Source organism: Panthera tigris, chromosome E1 (genome assembly GCF_018350195.1).
Source record: "Panthera tigris isolate Pti1 chromosome E1, P.tigris_Pti1_mat1.1, whole genome shotgun sequence".
NCBI lineage: Eukaryota > Metazoa > Chordata > Mammalia > Carnivora > Felidae > Panthera > Panthera tigris.
The window spans coordinates 44,219,533-44,242,980 of NC_056673.1; the positions used below are offsets into that span (position 1 = coordinate 44,219,533).

At 45.5% G+C, this 23,448-nt stretch overlaps 2 protein-coding genes across 10 annotated transcripts in view; one reads left to right on the forward strand and one right to left on the reverse strand.

The window, feature by feature from the left end:
- CDC27 (cell division cycle 27) overlaps positions 1-5,216 on the reverse strand; it is a 66,024-nt gene extending 60,808 nt beyond the window's left edge. For 3 of the 5 annotated variants that reach the window (XM_042967879.1, XM_042967878.1, XM_042967877.1), the window contains exon 1: positions 5,062-5,216. In XM_042967879.1, coding sequence (XP_042823813.1) covers positions 5,062-5,088 — 27 coding nt within the window. In that variant the 5' untranslated portion in view covers positions 5,089-5,216. The remainder of the gene's footprint in view (positions 1-5,061) is intronic. The other 2 variants (XM_042967876.1, XM_042967875.1) reach the window with 1 other exon arrangement.
- A 159-nt stretch (positions 5,217-5,375) lies between these two features.
- The window catches only part of MYL4 (myosin light chain 4), a 29,355-nt gene continuing 11,282 nt past the window's right edge, over positions 5,376-23,448 (forward strand). The window contains exons 1-3 of one of the 5 annotated variants that reach the window (XM_007088234.3): positions 5,376-5,732; positions 9,321-9,478; positions 20,538-20,688. In XM_007088234.3, coding sequence (XP_007088296.1) covers positions 20,572-20,688 — 117 coding nt within the window. In that variant the 5' untranslated portion in view covers positions 5,376-5,732; positions 9,321-9,478; positions 20,538-20,571. The other 4 variants (XM_007088232.3, XM_042967881.1, XM_042967882.1 and 1 more) reach the window with 4 other exon arrangements.

Sequence of the window (23,448 nt, forward strand, 5' to 3'; positions counted from 1 at the left end):
TGCAGAACACTCTATAATACAAAGGACAGGGTCCCCCACAACAAAGAATTAGTTTGCCCCAAACATCAATAGTACCAAGAATGAGAAACTCAGGTGTATGTTACCATGTAACTCGATTATTTTACTAGCCCATATGTCTCCCTAACTCTCGTCTTGTCCCTCCTTGCCAACAGCACCAGATTAATCTTCCCAAAGTAGTGCTTTCATTACAAGTCTTCTGTTCAAAAACGTATAATGGCTATGTATTACCAATGCCTTAAACCCCTCAACCTGGATGTTAAGTCCCCTATAATCTGATTCTACCTGGCTAGCAAAACCTTATCTCCTCCTGCTCTCAATTCCCATTCCAACCAAAACTATAATATTTTATGGTTCTTTTGTTCCTAAACACCATTCTCAATTTTAGGCTTTTGCTCGTGCTATTCCATGCTAAAACCATTTTTTCCCTTCTTTTTTACCAATCCAAACACTTCCCATCTTCTAAAGCTTTAAGTTCCACTCCATCAAGAAACACCATTTTTCCAGTCTACAAGGATCTGTTTACTGAATTTCTTTATTATTATCTGTGCAATCAAATACATACTGACTTGTAACATTATCCAATTGTTCCTGTTAAACATTCTTAGCTTCCCAACAAGACTAGATCCCTCAAAAGATTAGAGGTTTTTTTCTCCATATTTCTACTGGTTGGCTTCACAAATATCTCCAACTCATTTTGTTCAAAACAGATTGTCAGGGCACCTGGGTGGCTCAATTGGTTAAGTGTTGGACTCTTCTGCTCAGGTCATGATCTCACAGTTCATGAGATCAAACTCCGAGTCAGGTTCCTCACTGATGGCACGGAACCTGCTTGGGATTCTCTCTCCCTCTCCCTCTGCCCCTCCCCTGCTCTCTCTCTCTCGCTCTCAAAATCAATGCTCTTAAAAAAAACAAAAACAGGTTAATTATCCTCCTTCGGATTTGTCCCCCTCTCACAGGATTCTTCATTTATTAAATGGCACCACCAAAATGAAATCCAGGCAGCAGTCTTGATCCCCACCCTCTCCCATTCAATCAGTCTCCATGTCTCATTGGTTCTACCTCCAAAACACCTCTTGAATTTATCAATCTCTTTCCTACTCCACTACTACCACTTTGGTCTAGGTTACTTTCATCCTAAGCCTACTTTTTTAAGTTTTTATTTATTTTGAGAGAGAGAGAGAATCCCAAGCAGGCTCTGTTCTATCAGCGCAAAGCCCCATGTAGGGCTCCATCTCACAAACCATGCGATCACGACATGAGGTGAAATCAAGAGTCAGACGCTTAACCGACTGAGCCACCCAGGCGCCCCTAAGATATTTTTATTCTTGCCTCCTTCTTCCATTACATTTCACATATAGTAGCCAAGAGATCTAACATCTACATCAAGTCAATCCTCTTCTGAAAATCCTTCAATGACTCCCCACACACTTAGAATGAAAACTGAACTCCTTATAATGGTTTTCCATTAATATGCAACTCCAGTCACATTGGCCTTCTTTCAGTTATTTCAGTGCCAAGTGCTGCTATGTCTTAGGGACTTTGCACATACTGTTTTCTCCTTCTGTTATGCTCTTCAAATTACTGTTTCCTTCTCAACCTTCAGATCCCAGCTTCAATGTTATTTGCTCAAAAAGGACCTTCCTGACACCATTTTTAGAGAAGATTTTAGGATGTCTTTCATACTCTTCTGTGCTTGGTACATAGCAGGTACATAACATTCTTTCCAATTTGATTTTTTTGTTGAGGCGGCTTAACTTTTTGCTATTTTCTAGTACCTCTTTCGGTGGTTCAATTGCAAACCTGACACCTGGGCGTAGGTCAAGTCCCTCATTAGGTCTCTCTCCTCACACCCTATTTATAGTGGCCTTATCAGTTTGTAATTACAAATTTGTGATTATTTGCCTAATGCTTTCTCTATATAAACAGCATAAACACAAAAAGGGCTATATCAGAACACTAGTCCATAAAGAAATGAAATTATTATGTATGTTTGCAGTGACCTCCTCCTCCACCCACATTCCCCAAAGCTTATTCTCCCAGTTCAGGTACGATGTAGCACTGCCTTCAAGATACTATACTGTACGTAAATATAAGGTATTTTCCCATTTGCCAAAAGGAAACGTCATAAATGTGTTTCAGCTGACTTAAGTATATGTTTTTTGAATGAAGATCAAAGAGTCAAATGCCTATTGCTTTATCAATTTAGTTACACATACATATTTCTCAAATGACAAAATTTATTTAGGAATTTCATCTTTTTCTATTCTCATTGAACAGAACGATTTTATGGAAACTGTTCACATCTATCTTTGATATCAACAAAGCCATTTTTTTCATCTAACACAACTTTCCTGAATATACATTTAATTCTCAGTTATTTGAAATATGGTACCCTTTGAATCCATGCTAGATGCTATCCCAGGATACCTTATTCCAAGCCCAAAGTATTCCTTCACTAGCTGAATGATCTCTAAAACAATATCATATGTATAGTATCCACTTAGTACACTGCTTATTAAGGCGATTTTTACAAAGCTTGTTTACAACTTCACACTTCCATGAAGTTCTACCCCCAGGAAGAACTGATAAATCCATTAAAATGTCTTTGCTTTTTTTTAATCCATTTCATCAGGTGAATTTTATAAATATCCAAATTGACACTGATTGAAATCATTTAGGCTGTGTGTCTTCCCCAAACAATTAAAAATAAAATAATTGACAGAATTTCTGCCTCATAGCAGGAGAGTCTTTTGTAAAGACTCAAATATAAAGTTTTTCTATGAGAGACAATTTGGAGAAGGAGCTAATATTTAGGCTGATGCAATTTATCAGACTGGCTATTCTGTGTCAAAAGTTTAAAGAAAAAAAAAAAAGCAGCAAACAGTTGTTCATCTTTCCTCTCAACTTTTTCCTAAGCCTGGTAATATCATGATGCCCCAAACAACTCCCCAACTTACACTCGTTCCTTTACAAGTACATGCAATTACTTATCATAGTTTAAAAAAACAATAGTATCTATCTGTACTATTTTCTCCTTAGTGATTCTTTCCCATGTTCAGCCCTATCCCTAATCAGTTGATCATCATCATCATCGTAGCTAAAGTTGCTTGTTTCTCCCACTGCCAGACCCCTTACTGAAGGGCTTCTTCTACTATAAATTACAACCAAAATTCTCACCTAGCCCTATCCTAAAACTTCTTACCACAGTCCCCAAATCTAATGGACAAAGGTAGTATGGGGGAAGAAAAATGGGACAAATTTGACTTTTAAGCCTCAAAAAGACCTAAGAGCATTACCACTAAGAGTACTGTAAGGAAAAAGAGGAAACTTGATGGGTACCATCTAGGAATGGGCTACATAGTCTTTTCTTCTCCATGTTTTTATACAAGTTGAAATTGTTATTAAATAGTGGCTATAGGCTAGCATTGAGAGTAGTTTATCAACTGAGAAAACTGGGGGGCCAGAGGAGGCAAATGTATCATTAATGAAGACAAAATTACATACAAAATATGAAACAGAAATTAAACAACTTGAGTGATATACTTGTTCATTTAAGGCACAGATAACTTTTGGGGCACCTGGGTGCCTCTTGCTGTCAGGGTCATCCTCCATGATAGGCGTGGAGGTTACTTAATAACAACAACAACAAAAGATACAGATAACTTCTAATTTAATGTTAGGCCTAAAAAAAAAAAGAAAGAAAAAAAAGAAAAAAAAGGGACTCTACCAGTAAGAGGAATTTGTTTGAAAAGAAACAGCTTTGGAAGCATGGATACAATTACAAACAGGTAAATTTCCTAAGACAGAATTCCACATTATATTGGTTCAAATACTAATAGTTGCTATATGTAAAAGAAGCAAACTGGGAGATCCTTGTATTTCATTCCGGGAAGAAAAATTAAAGGAAATATGGAAGCAGTGATGTATTAAAATATTTATTATTTGGTCACAGGCCTATTAAGGGTAATGTGAAGTAATTTCTAAAATTGATTTGCTTTGTAACTTCAAAAAAAAAAAAAAAAAAGGTCCATAACTCAATGACAGCACTTGATAGAGGTCAACTCTTCTATTCAAGTCAAAGATCCTGTGGTGAGCTGAAAGTCTCCCAGACCTGGTCCATCAGTAAGGGACAAAAGATTCAGTTTCTTGAGATGGCAGGGGGAAAATGACTGGCACTGCATCACAGTTCAAATCCAATAGGGTTTCTCCCGTGCCAACAGAGCACTGTGCGTCAAAGCATACCTTGGTGTCGTAAGGACAGCGAAATGGATGTAAAAACCCTTATTTGTCTTTCATTTCCTGAACGCACTATCAACATGCACAATAAAACACTCCTGATCCCCATCACACCGGTCACGGGAAAAAAAAAACAAAACACCCAGATTTGCCGTTTCCACCCCTTCCCCTCGTATAGGTGCTTGCCCCTCAGCGCTGGGCCTCGGGAGTTCTCTTCCCAGATCATTGTCCAGTGGGAAATTCACTGAGCGAGGAAAGCAACGTGGGCTATAGGACGTCTGTTACCAAAACAGAAATTAGTATTAAAAATACCGATCTTATCGGCCCTCCGCCCTCTCACATAAAACAAAAACAAAACCGAACACCACCACCCCCACCACCCCCACCCCGCCAACTTGCCCCACCATTACGAAGATCATACAAGCTCTGATCAAACGTGATTCCCAATCATCCCGGGGCAAGAGAGCACCTGGGGCGAGTTTTCGGCCCCTGGTCTCTCACCCCGGCCGGGGGGGCCAGGCCCCTGGACTGACAGGAGGGGCTGGCCCGACCGTGGCCCGGCGGTGGACAGAGGCATTATCGCCGAACCCCGCTCGCACCCGGGGTGGAAGCAAGGCAGGACCAAGGCAACGCGGGTAAGGCTGCGGGCGAGGCCTCCGAGCCGACGCGGAGACAGGCAGGACCCGGCAGCAGGGGAGGCGGGAGAAGCTGCCGGGCCTAGGCCGCACCAGGCCGCGGAGTGGCCGTACGCGGCTTCCCGGCCGAGGCTTCGAGCCAAGCCTCGGCGAGCGGGGTTATCATTACCTGGACGGGTTCCTGCAGCACCGTCATCCTTGAGGCTCAGGCCCACTTTCTGCAGTGCCTCAGGCCCCCCCCCCGTAGCGGCTCCGGCCCGGCCAGCCCCGGCTCATTTAAACTCACCAGCGACCGTTACCGGGGGATGGGGGAGGCCGAGCGATTGCCGAGTACCTCCGAGTGGGACACGGAAATACCCGAAGTGGCGAGATCCGCGCGGGAGCCAGACGGAAAATTCCGAAGGGGACCGGAAATACCCGAGGCCGATCGTCTGAGGAGGAGCCCGTTGCCGGAAATTGTCGAGGATTCCCGGGGACTACCGAGTCCGATCCAGAGCGGAGTTTTCCCCTCTCGGCCACGCCTTCACTCACGCACGCCACGCCCAATCGGCCACCCTAGGCTGAGCCACGCCCAATCGGCGACCAGCGGGTTGGGCGTGGCTTACCGGAGCGGGCGGGGAGCGTTACGTGGCCGCACTACCGCCTCCACTCGCCACTGAACCTCTCCGGATCAATTGAGGCGCGGTAGTTTGAGGAGAGGGTACAACACGAGAGTTTGGGGCCGACTTTAATTAATCAAGAAGTACTTGTTGAGTTTAGTTCATGCATCATTCCAGAAGTACCTATTCAGGGCTCAAGGAAAATAGGAAATTTGGAAGGATTGCCAGGCTTCAAAGACTGGTAAGGACATGGGCTGTCCACCTTGAAGAGATTACGGTCTCTTTAAGGGAAAGACAATGTAACAGACTGCTACGTTATGTGGTGCCCATTATAAGCGACGTAAAAATTCAGAAGAGAGGGAAATAAATTGGGATTAAGATGAGAAAAGTTTCAGGGAAGGAAAAAGGGAGACTTAAACTGGACTCTGAAGGATAGGTGGAATGAGAAGAAGAGTGTCAAGTGAAGGGAAGCAGAAATGAGATCAGTCTGGTAAGAGTTAAGGCATTAACTGGAAATAGTTACATAGATGACCAGATCATGGAAATTGTTATTCCTGATAGGAGAGGCATTGGGCGTATTGGGAAATCTAGAGGCTTGATTTTGAATGTCATCTCTGGCACCAACTAGTTTTAGGTCCTTAGGCAAGTCACATTTCTGAATTTGTATTTCCTTAGTCTGAAAATAATGATTAAAAGAATTAAATGGATTGATGTATGTGGTTGTGTCTGACGCACACAGTAGGCTCTCTCAAGTTTCCTTCCTGCTCCCTCTCCCCCGCAAAACGTGTGAACCAGGGAACTATTAACATTTTGTTTTTTGATAGATGATGAAAGCACTTTTGGAAAGCTGATTGTCTAATCAGGACATCTCTGTGCTAGATGTGGAACTCATGGTATAGTCTATGATGTGGGAATTTCCCTTTCTGGTTCTCACATTTTATGCAGATGAAACAGGTTAGAATGGATTCCTTCCTTCCTTTGGGTGATGTTGAAGGGAGGGTTTTTTTGTTTTTCAATACTAGTTAACAGAGCTTTATCTGTCACCACCAACCATCTCGAGTAACTGCTTATTTGTAGCACCGTAAAGCGTAAGCGCCAAGGAGATCTTCTGCCCTGTGCCCTGTTTTTATTTTTTTGTTTGTTTGTTTTTAGCAGGATTATGAGTCGTCTACACTGTCCAACTGCGTAGTCACTAGCTATTTAAAGCTTAGTTAAAATCAAGTGAATTAAAAATGAAAATTTTCAGACACCCTAGTCACATTCCAAGAATTCAATAGACATACGTGGCTAGTGGCTCCCATACTGGGTAGCACAGATATAGAATATTACTGTCAGTGGCTTGACTGGGGCTGGAGATCCAAAATGGCTTCACTCACGTTTGGGGCCTTGGTGCTTGCTGTTGCCTGTGCCCCTCAGTTCTCCACATCTCCACGTGACTTGTGTCTCAGCGTTGGCCTCTCATCTGTCGGTAGGCTAGCCCCATTCTTGACTTTGTGGCTGGCAACCGAGAAGGTAAAAACTGAAGCCAGGAGGCCCCTTAAGGTCTAGGTCTATAAATCAAACCCCATCACTTCTCATTGATTAAAGCAAGATACAGGGCTCGCCTGGATTCAAGGGGAGGAGAAATAGACTCTAGATGGGAGAAGTTGGCAACATGACACTACAAAAGGCTTGTGCCACCAGAGGGATGGATGGCCGGACCATCTTTGGAAACAGTCTACCAGATGTGAGATGAGAGAATCTGTAATGGTAATGGAAAGGAGATGGGCGAGAGGTATCACTCTTAAAATGTGATGCTTTTAGCTGGTCACAACACTCCACCTTTATTCTGATTAATGCAGAGAGCGCTAAGACTATTGCTTTTATTATCGGGATGACTTCTAGTAAAGTAGACTAAAGTTGTATTTGCGTTTTTAATTGGCACATGACATTATTTGCCCATGCGAAGCTTGTGGTCGTTTTACACACACAGCTCTTCTACATACAACATGCAGCCAGTAGATTTTTGTGCAATAGATTCTTGTAAACTTGAACGTAGGAACTTGCAACACAGGATACGTAATGATGATATTTGGTGTGTGAAAATGTGTATCTAGAGTCAGAAGCGTCTCTGATGCTTGGTGTTCTGGCTCTTAAACTTACAATTTGCTTCTAAAATCCCCTGGGATTTTTTTTTTTCTCCCTAAAAAAAGGCATGTCTTTTCTAACTGTTCTTCACTGGGCTAATACATCTGTTGTGGTTTTCTGCTCATCCACAGCAAGGCCACATTGTTTGAAGTTGTGCTTTGATGGGATCTTTTAAAGCATTTTTACTTCCTTCTGTGTTCCTGATTGACCTACTTTAACTTGCCATCCAGCAACCACTTAGGCATCCTGCTGTCATCCATTATCCACATGATGTTTAGCTGGTGAACGGAGCTGGGTTACAATAAGCATTATTCCAAACATGGTAAATTATCTCTTCTCCTTAGCCTGCCTCTTTGTCTGTTTCATGTTCACTCAGATTCAGAGGCCGGCTTTCAGGGAACCATTTAAGAAGCTAGACTTGGTTTTCTTGCCAAGATGCAGGTCCCACTAAATACATAGCCCCCAACAAGATTGCTCTTCTGAATTCCTTCAGTGACCCTTGTCTGTACCTCCTGTTGTCCCTGTTCATGCTGCGGTCGTATCATCTTATATTACCTGACCTTGAGGCATTTACTCCTGTGTTGGCTTCTCCCTCTTGGTCAAATCATCCCTTTCCTTTGGCATCTCTGATCACACAGTCTCCTGGTTTTCCTCCTACTGCTCTGTTTTTATTAGTTTCCTTTGTAGCCCCTCTAATGTTAGAATGGTTCAGGGGCCTGTTCTAGGCCTTCTTCTCACCCCTATGCTTCCTTCCTTTCCAAACCCATCTGTTCTCTTGGCCTCTGCGCTCATAAAATTGTTCCAAAATCCGTATCTCTAGTCAGACTGCTCCTTAGAACTCCAGACCTGAGTGCCTAGCTGTCAACTGGACATCTCACAGGTTCTTGTTGAGAATAGAATTCCTTGTTCCTCATACTTGAAGTACTTCCCATCTCAGTTTAAGGTATCACCATCTTCTCCATTACCCAAACCTGAAACCATGCTCTCTCTTTGACCCTACCAACTAGTCACAAAAGCCCTACTAATTTTACCCTGAATATACCTTCTCATCTCTTCCTGTCTCCAGCCTTACCTACCCTCAAAAACAAGTCTGATCATGTCAGGACTCCCTCCTAATCCTCCCCTCCCAACTCAGGATTTCCCATTGCTCTCAGGAGATCGCTCAAACCTGTTAACTTCTCTTCTAAGGTCCTCCACGGTCTAGTCTCTGCCACTTTTTTCAGCCTTGCCTCACTTCCCTGTTATACTCTATATTCCCCAAAGGGGACCAGAATATGTCACTTTGGCAAAAGGATTATTTTGACCTGAAAAAAACTAGGAAGCAACAAACACAGAAAGTGCTCTTTGCTTTCCCCCATTTGCCTAAAATCAGGACATCAATTTCCCTTTGTGAAGTTGTTTCCTCTTCCCCCCTCTCCTGTACCAGGAGGAGGAAAACAACCATTATCACCAGAGACAAGGAGCTGGCACTGATTCTGCACAAACAAACGTTACTGAAATAACCCTTATCTCCCATTAGTTCCCCCATATGTTTACCTTTCCACAGCTTACCACCCCGCAAGCCCAAACTTTTCTCCTTTGTTTTGTCACTTCTCCACAAATTTATTGCTGTTTGCTAAGATGGTATGTAAGCCTCAAGTTCTAACCACCTCTGGTTTTTAAACTCTTATTTTTAAAATTCTGTTAATCTGTCTTTCATCAGTTTAATTTACAGGGTCCATGATACAAACCTAAGAGGGTAGAGGGACGGTCACATGAAGCACATAGCAAGAAAGTAGCCATCTACAAGCCTGGAAGAGAGCTCTCATCAGAAACCAAATTTGCTAGCACCTTGATCATGGACTTCTAGCCTCCAGAACTGTGAGAAAATACATTTCGGTTGCTTACTCCACCCAGTCTGTGGTATCTTGTTATAGCATCCTGAGCAGACTAATATGATCAAGATTATTTATGTCATATCTCCCGAAGGGAAGGCTAAGCCTTACATGTCTCTTTATTGTTTTAGGAAAAGAATTACATATTTAGTAGATGATTAAAAAATATTGACTGATTAAAGTGGAACTCTTTACACATATTACTTCTTCTTCCTAAATCACTTTGCCCTTATTCTTTTTTTTAACAAGGAGAAGCTATTTAGTTAGTTATAATTTGTTTTAAGTTTATTTATTTTGAGACAGAGAGAGAGAGGGAGAGAGAGAGTACGTGAGCAGGGGAGGGGCCGAGAAAGAGGGAGAGAATCCCAAGCAGGCTCTGCAGTGCCAGCGAGGAGCCCGATGCAGAGCTTGATCTCTCGAACTGTGAAATCCTGATCTAAGCCGAAATCAAGAGTCAAACGCTTAACCGACTAAGCCACCCAGGCACCCCTGCCCTTACTCTTTAGCTAAATTCAACTCATCCTTCAGGCCTCAGGCCTTGATGTTACATCCTTAGAATATTCCCTGTCCTACCTAACCAAAATTATTAACTCTACCCTACAAGTCTCTCTCACAACATCTTTATTCTTTTCCTTCATAGTATGTATGGCAATTTTAATTATATGTGTTTAATATAAATTCCTTGAAGGTAGGGACTTTGCCTCACCCTGCTGTCCTCATTCTCTAGCATAGTGCCCTGCACAAATATAAAGTTATTAAAATATTATAAGTATATCTGATGATTAAATGACATCACTACTCAGTGTTATCCCTTATTGGTCATAACTTGATGCTCTTTTGACTGTCCCTTTCTGGACCCAGAGAACAGGCTGGTTTTGCACACAGGTCCGTAAGGGATTTCAGGTCAAAGCAGTCTGAAGTGTTGAGGCTAATCAGATGCATCCTGGTTGAGGTGAGCTCTGAGATGGTCTACAGGGCTGATGGCAAGGAGGGCTGGACAGACTTCAAAAGCACACGGAAGAAGATAAATGGTAAGCAAATTAGCTTGCCTGCAGTGGAGGCAGTTTAAGCTTGCTTGAAGTGGTGGTGTGTGGGACAGTTGATAAGCTCTGGGTTCCAAACTGATGACTTTAGGTTGATAAAATAGACCTATGGAGCTGCTGGTGGTGATTGAGCTGGGCAGTGACTTCACGGGAATGGAATTTGAGAAAGATTATGCTAACAGCTGAGGATTATGTGAATTGGAGGAGAAAGACAGTAGGGGCCAGGAGTGCAGCAAAGAGGCTGCTAGGGAGATAAGGCAATTCTAAATTTCCATTATTCTCGGATGGTTGCGACGTGGGATCAGGGAGCCCAGCGGTTGGTTGAAAAAGAATTCTTGAGACATTTTATGGTGCAAAAAGGTGTTTTGATTGTAGCACGGGAGCAGGACCCATGGGCAGAAAAGGCTGCATTGTGATTGTGAAGAGTGACTGATTATATAGGGTTTTCTATCCTATAGAGGTGAAGGTGATGCTAGGTCTCCAGGAAATGGAGTCTATAGGTTCCTGGAGGTCTATCACTGAGATTGTGTTTTTCTTGTAAATCATTAAGACAGTTACAAACTATAATGGAGTTTCATGTCCTACATGACTGTGATCTTTATCAGTTAACCATTTGTTTTTCCCCTGTCTTTGTTCTTAGGTAGTTACTAGTGCCTATATATATATATATATATTCCACCTTAAGGCAGTGGGGAGGTTGCGCCTAAAGGGGGGATTGCAGGATGTTGATCATGTTTTGCCCTCAGCTTGCCTTTTTCTCTCTCATAATTGAATCTGAAAAAGATGGAAAATGAAAATAGTTACGAGTTACTCATTTACAGTGGGCAATATTCTTATCCAATTCCTTTTTTTGAGGGCATTCAGATTCCAACCAGAGGCTGCTTATTGAGTATAGACAGATCAGAAGAATGAATTCAATGATCTTACCGGCTATTATCTCCCTTTCCTCAGAAGGCACTTATATGCCTGATTGCTAGATAAAAAATATTTCTATTATCTGGAGAGGATGTTCACCAAATAATAGATTCTTTGTTTCTCCCCTTTTTAAATGTATATATTTTTACATTTATTTATTTTTGAGAGACAGAGCACAAGTGGGGGAGGGGTAGAGAGAGAGGGAGACACAGAAACGGAAGCAGGCTCCAGACCCTGAGCTGTCAGCACAGAACCCATTTGCGGGGCTCGAACTCACAAACCGTGAGATCATGACCTGAGCTGAAGTCAGACGCCCAACCGACTGAGCCACCTAGGTGCCCCCTCCCCTTTAAAAGATTTTTTTTAATGTTTATTTTTGACAGACAGAACGTGAGTGGGGGAGGAGCAGAGAGAGAGGGAGAATCCAAAGCAGGCTCCATCCAGGCTCTGAGCCGTCAGCACAGAGCCCAACGTGGGGCTCGAACTCATGAACCGTGAGATCATGACCTGAGCCAAGTCAGACGCTTAACCGACTGAGCCACCCAGGTGCCCCTGCCCCCTCCCCTTTGTAGCTTCTAGGCAAAATTTAATTTTTCTCTAAATAATTGCATAGCAATGAATTAAATGCAGACTTGATTCTGTTCCAGTCTGGAGTCTCTTCTATAGTTGTCACAAATAGAACCTGTTGTTGTTTGCTTGTTTTATGTGTCACAAATATATGATTTGGGACATAGGTGATGAGCTCGGTTTAAAATATACTGAGTTTGAAATGCTCAGGTGAGAAATGCCCAAATTTTAATTGAATATGTGAAGCTTGAACAATTTAAGAAAGAAATTGAGCCTGGAGATAAGAGATTTTCCCGGTTGAACTAAATGCATTCTATTTTGGTTATATAACACCTTCTAAAACCTCCGTGTGAGTATTTGTCATTACATTAAAACTATTTATATATCTGCATCTTCCACACCAGACAGGAAACTCTTTAGGGGCAGGGATGGCCTCTTACTCATTTTAGTAAAAGTAAGTGTATACTGTAGGTGTTTAATAGGTGTTAGCTGAATGAATGAATGAATGAATGAATGAGAGTAAACTGGATAAAGGAGATACAGGAGAGGAGGATCAATGACAGAACTTTGGTGTGATAAGTACAGCAGAGAAGGCCCAGAGACAAGACCACTAGATCTAGCCACAGAGAAGTCAGGGAGGAAGTCAGAATTTAAGAAGTAAAAGAAGAAGTTGGTAGAAAGGAAAACCAAGAAAAGAGAATCATTTTTAGCACTAAGAACATCTCCCCAAATGCTGAGACAAACTGCTTGCTAAGGGGTAGAGTCTCTTTTTCCTTGCTAGGAGCCATCCACACTGTGGGTGACAGGGCCAGCTGTCATTGATGCTTTCTTGCTCCCTTCCCCTCTTGGGGGCCAGGGCTCTCCATGGAGGAATCCTTATCAGCTCTACCAGCTTCCATTGTTGCCTTACAGTAGTGTCCTGGGTTCTAGTCTCAGGTCTGCCATGACCTTGGTCTAGTCACCCCTTCTATCTGCGCCTCTAAAGTCCCTTGCAGCTGACAGGATGTCTGGGGCGGGGGGTGGGGGGAGTGTGTAGTTTGGATGACTGGTGAGGGTTCTGACTTGCTCCCTGTTGCTTTCAACCATAAATCACTTTGCCAGACACCAGCTGTCCTGCCCTCTGCTTTAGATTCTCAGGCGGACTCCAACCCACCTGTTGTTGGAGCCCCTCCCAATGTCCTCCTCCCACAGCTGAGCTCACAGATACAGCACTAGGCAGCACTGCCTTGATCACAGCACAGAAATTAGCTTCAACCATTTAGATGGACTCTCGAGTGATTAGGCCAAATGTGTAGCATTCTCCACCCACACTAAACAGCCAAGGAAATGAAGTTGGACGGGATGATTTAAAGCGCTCTGAGGACTAGTCCTATCATGGTCTTTGAAAAATTGCTTTTAGACCCTTTCATTCTTTCTCTGCCTTTACCTTTGGTGCTCTGGGTTTTAAAGGTCACGGAGACTTCAGGTTTTCATTGCTTTTTTCCTTCTTCCGTGGTCACAAGGAATCTTAGATACAGGGGATTGGGTTAATCATTCTCCTTAATTTATAGCCTTCTTTCATCAGTGGTCCATGCAAGGCCTCTCTTGTTTAATTTTTTATTTGCGCCCTTTTATCTCACCGTTCCATCCCATCCAAACAACACTCACCATAAGCAACCCTCAAATATTTTTATTTTAATTTTTTAATGTTTATTTATTTTGAGAGAGACAGAGAGAGAGAGAGGGAGGCAGAGAGTGTGGGAGAGACACAGAGAGATGGAGAGAGAGAATCCAAAGCAGGCTCCATACTCAGCGGGGAGCCCAACACGGGGCTGAATCTCACGAACGTGAGATCATGACCTGAGCCGAGATCAAGAGTTGGACGCTTAACTGACTGAGCCACCCAGGCGCCCAACCCTCAGAGATTTTTAACGTGTATTTTTTTGTTTGTCTGTGTCCTTGAATAACACGTAATGCTTCTAGTATCCATGTACTTAATAAAATTTAATAATATATCTTATTCCACCCAGGAGAGCCAAATGTTATTTCAACATGTGAATGATATAAAAATTATTGATAAACTGTATTAAACTATTATTATTTTTTTGCTACTAAGTCTTCAAAACCCAGTGTGTGTTTTTTCTGATAGCACATCTCAGTGTAGATGTTAAATTTTCGTCAGAAATACTCGATCTGTATTTAGATTTTGTAATTTCACAGTTGAAAAAGTAGATTCACATACTAAGTTGTTTCAAGTGTACTTTAAAATTTTCCAATACCTGAATCAGGTACAAAAAAAATTACTTTCCTCTAATATTTGCCTCTAAATGGACAAAATTGCTTCATCTATTTTAAAAGAATTGATTTGACTTTGAAGCAAAAGCAAATCGGTATCAAAAGTATGTACAAGTTAAGTAAATTCACTAACTCCGTGTCAACTCAGTATTACCAACATGAAATTCAAGGAGATATTGCATAAATTGAAAAGGAACTCTAAATTTATTAATATCAACGAAACATTTAAAGTTTTCTTGCCATTTTTGCAGCCCGTTTACATAATGCTGTTGATTAAAATCTGCATATTTATGTTAGAGAAATGTGTATTAATTTGCATTGTGAGCGGCTTCAATTGTAGCAGAAATTCTTATACCTATCTAGCTGGCTGAGTTGCACATAAGTGTTTTCTTTCCTTGGAGCTTGAGTTGTGGCACATTCATATGCAGTGTGGCGTCAGTGAGATTATATGCAGGTATTTTAAATTTATAGAAATGTTATTGTGGTTTACATCTTTTTCAGCTTCTTACTCATCACTGTGCTTCTTCTGGGTATACATCTAATCTATTGCTTCTAACTGACATGTGGCATGGTCTCAGTGATGGGGACCCACGTTGCTTCCACCTCCTGCCACCGTAAGTCATGCTTCAGGGAACCTCTTTATTCATGTCTCTCCTGAACTCGGGTGAGATTTCTGTCAGATGTCCACTCAGCTTGATTGCCCTTCTAAACCACAAAGCCCTTCTACCTCTATCCCCTGTATTTCCTAGCTTTTCTGTTCCTTTGCCTTTTTTAAAAATGTTTATTTTTGAGAGAGAGAATGAGTGGGGAAGGAGCAGAGAGAAAGGGAGACATAGAACTGGAAGCAGGCTCCAGGCTCCGAGCTGTCAGCACAGAGCCCGACACAGGGCTAGAACCTATGAGCCATGAGGTCATGACCTGAGCCAAAGTCAGACATTTAACTGACTGAGCCACTCAGGTGCCCCAAGAGAGACACTTTTTAAATTGTAATTCATCTGTCCTGAGATTTTAGGGGATGAGGGAGAAAACAACTGTCCAAAGTTCAGTTGCCCCCTCGCTGTTTTTTTATCAGTTCTTTACAAGCACAGTACATCTTCAGTGCCCTGATGTACCCTAACCAGCACCTGGATCATAGAGTTGAGTCACACAGGTGATGGGGCATCATTGCATGTTCGAAGGCAATAGTGGAGGGAAAGACAGATCAGGACCCCAGAGCTCTTTTTTTTTTTTTTTTTTGGTTGTTCCACAGCCATGCCTGGCCACATCTCTCTGACACACACACACACACACACACACACACACACACACACACACACACACCAGTTCAAATAGGGCTCCCCTTCATCCAAGCGGCTTCTCACAGTTCTCTTCATTTCTTGTTGGTGTTTTTCTCTGTACAATTCTTCTGCTGTTGACCTTGGAAGAGGGAGCAGCAACCACACTATTTCAATCAGGAGGCAAACTCAAGGATTTTGAGCACTTGCTCTGTGTTGGACACTGTTCTAAGGATGTCACCCACATTAACTCATTTAACTCTCTGAGGTTGTATTGGCTACCCCATTTTATAGATGGGAAACTGAGACATAAAGAAGTTAATTAGCTGGCTTAACTAACTGAGTCAGGACTCTAACCCAGGCAGTCTGGCACCTGAGTGGTCTCTCTTACCCTCTGCCGATTTACCCAGTGCCTTGTATGGGGACAGATTAGTGTTGGCCAGGGCGTTGCCCCATGATGTCTAGTTTATGAGACACTGGCCAGAAGAGAGGAGGGAGGGGTGACTAGGACAAGGCATTAAGAGCCAGGCCTGCTGTCAGCAGCATTTGATCCCAGGCAGGAGACTCTGATGGATCTCTTTCAGGATAAGACACAGGCCCTGTGTGGTTAGAGGGGAAGGGAGAAGGGTGAGTGAGCGTGCGTAAGCCCAGCCAAAAGGAGGCCTGATGTCAGTTCTCTGTGCATCTGTCTCTGAATTTGACATGGGGCATAAATGGGTTGGTGTGAAATTCTGTCCTGCGTTTTCCATCTACTGAGTTTGAAGTCCTTCCAGTGGGAGCATCTGAGTGTGTTGGCACAGCTCTGGCTCAGGAACCATTCGAAGCCTCCCAGAGGCACCGGTTAGGCTGCCAGGACCCGCTGCCATGCTCGCCTCTTCATACCCTGCCTCTTCTTTCCTTCTCTCTTTCCTTTGCTCTAATTGGTCCACATGTATTGGGCGGGGAGGGTGGGGGTGGTGGTGGCGGGCACTGTCATAGACCCTGTGCAGGATACTCTGGATGGACAGGAAGGTAAAAGTCAGTGACCGTGAAGCAGAATGGGGACCATAAAAGTGGACCCTCTGACTCCAGTAATGGGCCCTTGTGAACCGTGGGCATCATGAGCTATGGTAATAGCAAGGCCAGCCTCTGGTGTCTTGATTCTTGATGCATGGCTCTTTCTGGAAAACCACACTCTCCTCTCGCTGCTGCTGAAGTGCCAGATACTTTTTTAGCTGGTGTTGCTCAAAGAGAATCAGAAACTGGTTTGAGGAGTGTCTCCTCTCCTGCTGGAGTGCTTGTGGCCTAAGGTTTCAGGCAGGCTGGCACCTCGTCTGAGTGTGGCTGACAGGCAGGCCTCCTGGCCCCAGGGACTTGCTACATGCTTTCTGAGCCACAAAATATGTCACACTGTGGGTACCCAGCTGCCATCCTCCTCCCTCCCCCATTCCCTTCCACTTCTTCCTCTTTCCTAAACCTACACTTTATAATCCCAGTAGCCTCTGCCGCCTTACCTGTGCCTCCCCCTGTGGTCCCCTCTTCTGGAATTCCTTCTGGAAAGTCTGAGAAACCTGAACACTCGTCTAGCTTCATCTGCCTGGGAAAGCAAAATGAAATTCACAGCCAGGAGTGTTTCCAGTGTGCGAGGGATGGTTTGTGGTGCCTTGCTTACGATATTTCATACAGATCTCACAACAGCTTGAGAAGGAAATGTTTATTGTTGAAGGTCCTTAGGGTGCTGGGCCCAAGATTAGGAAATGCAAAACGGGGATTCAGCCCTATGCTTGTCTGCCTCTAAAGCCCTCCCCCCCCCCCACCACACCCTTTCCATGTCTGGATGTTCAGTGAGCCCCATTCGGTTTTCCCAGTTTTCTAACCTCATAGTTCTGTTCCCAAGCAGGTTGGATATTTTACTCCTCCTCAGAATTTAAAAAAAAAAAAAAAAAAAGGAAAAGAAAAAAGAAAGGGCGCCTGGGTGGCTCAGTCAGTTGAGTGTCCAACTTCGGCTCAGGTCAAGATCTCATGGTTTGTGGGTTTGAGCCCTGCGGCAGGCTCTGTGCTGAATGCTTGCTCAGAGCCTGGGGCCTGCTTTGGATTCTGTGTCTCCTTCTCTCTCTGCCCCTCTCCCCTCATGTTCTGTCTCACTCTGTCTCTCAAAAATAAATAAATGTAAAAAAAAATTTTTTTAAAGAAAAGAAAAACAAAAAGATAAATGAAATTAAAGGAAATGCTCGACTCTCTCGCTTTTTAAAAAAGTTTATTTTATTTATTTTGAGAGAGACAGATAGCAGAGAGAGGAAGAGAGAGAATCTCAAGCAGGCTCTGCACTGTCAGCACAGAGCCCAATGTGGGGCTCGAACCCACAACCAGTGAGATCATGACCTGAGCTGAAATCGAGAGTCTGATGCTTAGCCGACTGAGCCACCCAGGCGCCCTCCAACTCTTTCTTTTGAGGATCAAACTTCTTACTAGAATGGTTAGAATAACCTATTTCTTAACCGGAAGGGGACATATGAGATCATCCCATTCAGTGGTTATTTTTAGACTCTTAAACCATAGAATACTTTCTTAGAAAATGATCCTGGGGCCCTGGTACATAAAACACACAGGAGTGCTGCTGGCTGAAATGGCAGGGGGAGCTCCGAACCTGGCCTCTCTGCGTCCTTACAGCCGGAAGCAAGTTAAGGAAGCCTTGGGTGTCTGTTGAAAACTGTTTGAAAGCTTCTGATTATCTCTCATTTTAGAGATAAGCAAGCTGAGGCCCAGAGAGGGGGAGTGGCTGGCAAGGTCAGGGCTAGTGTCTGGGTCTTCCAGCTTCGGGCTTGCAGCCTTCCACCAAACCCCAGGCCCTGTGTCTTCACAAACCCTGCAGCACACCTGGTCCAGGAAGGGGCTGCAGTGGGAGTAGAGGAGGGGAGAGGCTGGGCTTCCACTCTCTTCCTTCCTCCTTATCAACAACCTGGGCCCCCAAGGCCGTGGGGAACGAGGAAGTCAGGGAAGGGACAGACACGGAAAAGGGAAGGGTGCAAGGGGAGGCCCTGGGAAACAGGTAACGCAAAGGAAGAGAAGGTGAGGCAGAAAAGGGGTGGGTGAGGTGAAAGAGCTAGCAGCTGCTTGCTGTCCCAGACGGGACCAGCCCTGGCCTAGGGTTTGCGTTCCCCCTTGGGTGAGTCTGGCCCCTTTTCCTGCCTCAGTTTCCTTTGAAGGCTTCTCTGCTTACCAGTGGTGAAAGCACACCTAGGCTATGGGAGCGGTAGGGTGGGGTAAGAGCGCCACACACCGGGGGCCGGAATTAGCTGGCTCAGCTGTGCCTATAAATAGCTGAACGTCTTGAGGCTGCTTAAAAGTCTCTCTGGGCGTTAGGTTCTTCACCTACAAAACCAGGTAGGATAAGAGCAACTCTAAGGGCCCTTTCGTCTAGGAAAGATCTGGCAAATGGAGCCTGGGCTTGGGGAGCCTGGAGAATGGGCTGGTGCGGGCTCCCGACGCCTGGATTTGCAGGCTTAGGAGCTGGCAGGGAGCCGGTGTTGTGGGAGTCTAGCAATCCTGTTTTATAGGCAAGTCAACCAGACTTTTCTGGTCTCAGCTTGGTCTCTCCTTATCTTCTGAACTGTAGAGTCTTAAAGTTCAGCTGAAAGCAATTCTGTGCGGTGGATGAGTTTTCTGGACACTTTATAGACTTTCAATGTTTTTTACAAAAACAGCACATGCTCGTTATAAAAATTTCCATTAATACAGGAAGTGAAAAAAGTACAAAGCTACAAATTGCCGTCCTGTTCCCTTCCTCAACCCCCTCCCCGCCCCAGGATCCCAGGGGTGTTTCTTCCTACCAGTTTACTGTGTATCCATCCTGAGCTTTCCGATGAACACAAACATATCTGTGTGCGCGCACACCCGTCCCCATAAATGGGATTATGCTATCAATGATTTAAGCATAAACTTTAGAATCGGACACACTTGGGTTGTAATCCAGCTCATAGCTAATTAGCTGAGTGACCCTGTTACCCGACCACTTTTGGTTTCAATCTCCCCAGGTGCAAAAGAGGAGTAATAATATTTATTTTATAGTATTGTGGCAAAGATGTAATGAGATTTTATATGACAGCACTTAACAGTACCTGGTACACAGTAAGCACCACACACACATCTGCACATGCACACACACACAGAGTCCAGGGGCACAGAGCGAGTTAGAGGTGTAGTGACAACAAGACCCAAGTTTTCTGACCTCCAGTCTCGTTGACTTTCAGCCACACCTCCCTGCCTCTCACCTAAGACCCCCCCCCCCCCCCCCCCCCAAGCACAAGTTCAGTGCTCAGTACTTGTTGAAGGCATGACTGAGGTTGGTGGGGTGAGGGCAGATAAACCCAGGGACTCGAGATCGGTGCAGCTCCTGGGTTGCCTGCTCTGGAGGATGGAGGGCTTTACCCTGTGGATAGGGAGGGTGTGGGGACAGTGTGGGTTGACTGGACCAGCTGTTGCTTCAGGGTTCCAGCCCGGAGGCAGAGCCGAGGCCCCAGAGTGGCTCTCAGCTTAAAGGAGCCTGGCTTAAAAGGAATGCACAGTGGGCTGCCTCTGCTCAGGAGGGGCTAAAAAAAGCCTTACCCTCCCCTGGGCTTTGTGTGAGGGTTATCAACTGCTCAAGTCAGCTCATCTCTCTGGCTGGACTCTGGCATTTTCGAGAGGGTCTGTTTTCCTGGCCCCTCTGGGTTTCCACTGATTGGCAGGAAGGGATCAGCCTGTCCCAGAGGTGGAGTGTGAGGTGTGGAGGGAAGGGGCGGTGGGGGGAGGGGGGCTTGTCGCCCCAAACCTGGTGACAATACACAGTTGTCAGCTGTACCCTGCCGGTGTTTCTTCCTTTTATAGTCAGAACACTTGCTCTTGCTCTTACCCAGCCCCTCTGTGGGGGCTCCTGCCCAGGATAAAAGGGGAGGGAGGCGGCCCGGCCTCCTGTCTCATCTCCCAGGCGCCACATCTCTTGATTCCTTCCTAGCTCCCACCTCCACTGAAGATCCCAGCAAGACAACATGCCTCCCAAGAAGCCTGAGCCTAAGAAGGAAGCAGCCAAGGCCGCCCCAGCCCCAGCCCCTGCCCCAGCTCCTGAACCCCCCAAGGAACCTGCCTTTGACCCCAAGAGTGTAAAGGTGAGTGAGCCTCCGCCACTGGGATGGAGGTGGGGATGAAATTCAGGATCCTGTCTGTCCTGGACCTTAGAGATCTACTTCCTGGAGACTGGACTGGCGTGAGGGCTGTGGCGTCCATGCCCCACATCACAGTGCGTGGGGCAAGGGAGCCGGTGTTGGAGCTGGTGAGGGGTATTTGGGGTTGTAGGTCTTTCCCCTCAGCAATGGATTTCTGCTCTGTCACCCCAAATTTACCCAGCAGAGTTGGGAATGGCAGGGAGGTACAGCCAACCGACCATTCAGCCTTAAATTTTAAGGCACTGGGGGAGCCACCATAGCAAAGAAAAAGAGACTGGCCCTTTTCTCAGAGGTAGTAGTACAATATCTTTCTGGAGAAGAGACACATAATGATAACTGCCCGTGCAACTTGGAGTAAGTGATTTAAGCAGTGAGGAAGCAGGGGGTCTGGGAGAGGCTTCGTCTGTAAGACCCTTGCAGTGGGTGGGCGGTGGGGGCAGAGAGGCTCCAGATAAGGGAGAGGAGGCCTGCTTCCCTCTCCCTTCCCCTCCCCTCCCCAGGTGGTTCCCTCCCTCGGTGGCCTCAACCTGGGCTCCTGGCTGGAGTGTGCAGGGAACTGGCCCCTCCCAGGCTGAGAGCCTCCCTCTAACCTGGTGAGGGAGTGGGGCCTGGTTCCCTCTGCTCCCCTGGCCCTCTGCCCTCTCTGCCCTCCCTGCTCCCCCTTGCACTGGAAGGTTCCTCTCCCTGGAGCTGGTGTAGACTCCGCCTGCTGACTCAGTCACTTTAGGCCTCCCAGCTGTCTGGCCCAGCTGCTGAAGGAATGGGACTGGGAGGGGATGGGCAGAGGAGGGAGGAGTCAGAGGCCTCTGGAGAGTGAAGCAGTTCTGAGCCTTGGCACCAGAATGTAAGAGGTCAAGTGCTACCGGTATGAAGAGCTATTAATAACAGGTTGGGAGTGGTGGGCCCCTGGGGATAGCCACTAGGGCAGGTCTGGGGGTGGCAAGGGATTAGATCAAAATAAGAGCTCAGGACTGGGTTCTGTGACGAGGAGGCAGGGAAACTGAAACTCTGGGCTCTAATTTGGATGACCCTCCCTGGCTCTCTCAGTGTTCCTCCCAGCACCCACAGCCCCCCGAGACCTTGCAGTTGTGCCAGGGACCTGAGGTTGATCTATGGTAATCATTACAAGGGTCAGGAGTCAAGCAGAACTGGGTTGGCCAAGAAATGGAGGCAGTTGCACGTCCCTGGGCTTGGTTAGGGTCCACGTGAAGGCAATAGTGTAAGACCTTGAAAGTCCCTGGGTCATTCATTACTCCCACTATGGGCAGAGCCTAGCAAGAAAAGCTGACTATCTCCCACCCCCATCAGGATCCTTTTATTTCTTTACAAAACATTTTTTTTTTAAATAAAGAGACAAACAGGGATGATGACTTTATTTTTAGTTTTTGAGAGAGAGAGAGAGCGCACGAGCCCACAAGTGTGAGCAGGGGAGAAGCATAGGGATAGAGAGAGAGAGAGAGAGAGAACCACACTGAGCTTAGAGTGTGACAGGGGCTCCATCCCATGAACCTGGGATCATGACCCCAGCCCGAATCAAGAGTCGGATGCTCAACCGACTGAGCCACCCAGGCCCCCAGGATGCTTTTATTTCTGATTTGTTCTGATAATGCACTACTCCTGTGGGGCAGCCTGGTCCCTGACATCTGCAATGCAGGTGCCTAGTGATCTCAGATCAGAGCCACCCTCCCAGTCTCTTTGGCCTGTCACTTCTCTCCATCTACCCACCTCCCCCAGTTTCTCACCCCTGGTTGAAGTCCTCTTTCCCATGTCTGGAGCTTCCCATCCTGAGGGTTGTTGAAATTGCTTTAAAGTGAAAAAAGAATTTATGTATCCTTCATGAGGACTGTTTCCCCTATTATTGTACTTCTCTGGTTCCTTTGCTTAGAAGACTCTTCACTCAAAGATAGAACGAAAGTAAACTTAAGCCCAAAATGTGTGGTTATATATTCTGATTTTATGTTTTCATACTAATTTCTCTTACACATTTACTCCTGGGGCTTAACGCATTACGATGTGAGGCAACCACACCATTTCCTCAGAAAGTTCGTGCAAAGCATCCTTTACCCTATTTTAGGGGTTCCTTTACCTTCCTGACCACCCCACCTTCGCCAAAGCCCGTTCCTGGTCACAGCCAGTTTCCTTCCCAACCCACTGTAACCCCTCCTCCGCTCTCCTAGCTCCTTCCAGTCACCCCCGGAAGTCCTCATTAATGGAGGTCAGCCTGTAGGGGGCAGAAGTGGGGGGGGGACACATCACAAGTGGCAGAGTTAGGACTAGAAATGGCTGTCCTTAAAGATATACCAGGAGTGGTTACCACCGCCACTGGGAGGGTGGTGGTAGATAAGGACGATGAAGTGACACACAAAATCCCAAATTACAATGATGACTCATGCTTGTTCATTGCCATTCATTTTCAGAGCTTCCCACCTGCCTCTTCTGTACTCAGCATCGGATTATCATGAGTTGTGGGGGCGAACCCAAAATTTATTCGTTTGCTCAACAAATAGTCTTTGAGCCTCTACCCTGTGCCAGGCATTTCTGTGAACAGTAGCAGAAATGCCTGCCCCTCGGGAACCCTGGCCTCAAGGGGCCCCCGCCTGGGGACACCTAGAGGCAGGACCGCAGGTTATGAAACATCAAGGGTCCACCCAAACTAGTCTTGCTGTCCCAGTGCCTAAGAGGGAGAGGTGGGGGTGGAATGGG